This window comes from Penaeus vannamei, chromosome 36 (genome assembly GCF_042767895.1).
Source record: "Penaeus vannamei isolate JL-2024 chromosome 36, ASM4276789v1, whole genome shotgun sequence".
Taxonomy (NCBI): Eukaryota; Metazoa; Arthropoda; class Malacostraca; order Decapoda; family Penaeidae; genus Penaeus; species Penaeus vannamei.
The window spans coordinates 7,430,343-7,432,842 of NC_091584.1; the positions used below are offsets into that span (position 1 = coordinate 7,430,343).

Consider the following 2,500-nt stretch of genomic DNA (forward strand, 5'->3'; position numbering starts at 1 on the left):
GAGTGCGATATTTTTCAGAGATACATATCACATAGTCTCAGATGAGGATATATATTTTAATTAATTACAAAGCGGAATGTTTCTTGTCGCTCTTTTGTTTCATAAAAGTGCATCTTTTATCAGTACATCAAATACGTTCGATACGGGTAAGATTTAAGACTTAAGTTAATCACGACGGTTGCTGGAACGATGCGGTAAGAAGGAAAAGGAAAAGGAAAAAAAAATCATGTCCGAGTCATATGACGTGGTATTGACTTCGGTGGGACGAATGTCTTCAGTATCAGTCTGTACCTCAATGGTATAATCTTATAGGCTGAAATATATCAAAGAAAGGGCTATGTATCTTTACTTGTTATAATTCAATTAGTAAGACAAGTTAACGCCCGTGATCATTGGAATTACTGTCTGATTCGGACACTGGGTTCACTTGCCTGACCTTCCACTTTCCAAATGAAGACTAATGTAGTTGACAAGGAAAAAAAAATGTTTTACTGAATCTGGGAAATATACTTAAAAGCAACTTCACTTTCCATATGAAGTACAATGTATGGAATAAAAAAAGAAAAAAATGTTTTGCTGAATCTGATGAATACATTTGAAAGTATCTACGGGCATGCGGAGCGAATAGCGGCGTTTATAAACAATATAAGGTGCACAAGGGCATCCTTTCAGCATTTTCTTGGGGGGGGGGGGTGGCAAGCGATGTGAGCACAATCAGTTCAAGGTGCGCTGAGAGTCCCTACGAGAAAAAGAATTGACAAATTAGCTCTTCTAGGAGTATTTTAAAGCTATGACCAGACTACAAAGGGGTAATTTAGACAAAAAAGTAAAAAAAAAAAGGGGGGGAGGGCAGGCCAGACCTTGAGGGGGGACAATCAGTCTTGGGGTAGCAGTCCCCCCCACCAGCCCCCCAAATAACGCCCCTGTGGTTAGATACTATTTTTTTCTAATTCATTTGAAGCTTCCAAAGTGTAATCAAAATCATACCATCATATTAAGTAATTTAATGGTTTTCTAGTGACTTTTCTTTTGAGACATTAAAAAAAAATAACTTTTCCTTTTTTCAAACTTTGTATGTCAGTACAAACTTCGATGTTTTGCAACGATCATGAGACAACATCAATGTACCAAAGTGTTAAGGGTTTCGGATGCTACAAAATAGGCCTGTAGTTCTGTAGACAACCTAGTGTGAGTTCTCGGGAAGGGCTCACCTCCCGCTCACTCAGTCCCATGTGAAGTGGGGATATTACTTTGGAGTATGCGTACACACTCACATGTACACGCATAAATATACACTTGAGCACACACACACACACACACACACACACACACACACACACACACACACACACACACACACACACACACACACACACACACACACACACACACACACACACACACACTCAACCCAACCCAGCATACAACTGACCGTTTCTTCTGTAGTTCATGGGGGCGGTTACGAACCGTTTTAAGCTTTTGGAGTAGTTTCCCCGAGAGTGTGTGCGTGAGTTTTTTTGTAAGTTTTTCCCCTCAGTCTGTGGGCGAGTTCCAAGCAGCGTCTGTGGAGAGCAGCAGCCTTCGCGTTGGTTTAGCCGGAGGCCGTTGCACTCGTGTCCGTGTCACGTGTCTAACCTACTGCATATGTCGTCTTTTCTGTTACTGTTTCCTTCTTCTTTTGAAGTATAAACACGCAGATACACGCACGCTTACACATGCACACGAACGCAAGCACATGAATACCTGTGGACGCACACTGCACACGAACGCATGCAGAAATACATGCGCGTACATGCACGAACACAAGGAAAATACGTCTACCGACCACCAACCTACTTTCCTCTCCTGTCACGGGCATGCCACGCTTTAGACTGTGACCTTCGCATGCTGTGCAGACTTGCTCTCAACTTTCCTTCGGCATTATTACTGTTGCAAGTTATACCACCTCACTGTCCACACCTCAAATCCAGCAGTTTTTAAAAGGCAATCTATACGAACACGCATACACGAACACGACACACCCACACGCGGACACACCCACACACTATATTTCCGAAATTGTCCTTTGTCGGGTTCCGTGTAGAATCGACTATCATTTCCCTCACCCTAAGCAACACATATTAGCCTCCATGCTAACATGCACGAGTCTGCCGCCAGCATGTTCCGAGGGCGAGTTCAGTTGCCTCAACGGCCAGTGTGTGGCCGAGAATCTGCGGTGCGATGGCGAGCACGACTGTGACGACCAGTCAGACGAAGTGAACTGCTCAGGTTGGTTCCCGCTTTTGTCAGTCGAGGGAGTGAAGCAAAAAGGGAGGGGAAGGGAAACCCGAAATCATATATATAATGCCAAATTAATTTTACATGATTCTGGATATCGCCTCCTGTGATATGAGCAAATGTACATTTCTGGTTCAGAATGTTCCGAAGATGCTTACCTTTGCGGCGATAAGCACTGCATTCCCAAAGAAAACGTCTGCGACGGAGTCACCGATTGTGATAC

At 43.6% G+C, this 2,500-nt stretch overlaps 1 protein-coding gene across 18 annotated transcripts in view; it reads left to right on the forward strand.

Moving 5' to 3' along the window:
• The window catches only part of trol (terribly reduced optic lobes), a 266,084-nt gene that overhangs the window by 64,492 nt on the left and 199,092 nt on the right, over positions 1 to 2,500 (forward strand). For 15 of the 18 annotated variants that reach the window (XM_070114424.1, XM_070114425.1, XM_070114431.1 and 12 more), the window contains exons 17-18: positions 2,158 to 2,268; positions 2,416 to 2,500. The exon at positions 2,416 to 2,500 is cut by the window's right edge and continues 14 nt beyond it. The exons of the other annotated variants lie outside the window; for them this stretch is intronic. In XM_070114424.1, coding sequence (XP_069970525.1) covers positions 2,158 to 2,268; positions 2,416 to 2,500 — 196 coding nt within the window. The remainder of the gene's footprint in view (positions 1 to 2,157; positions 2,269 to 2,415) is intronic. 18 annotated transcript variants of the gene reach the window in all.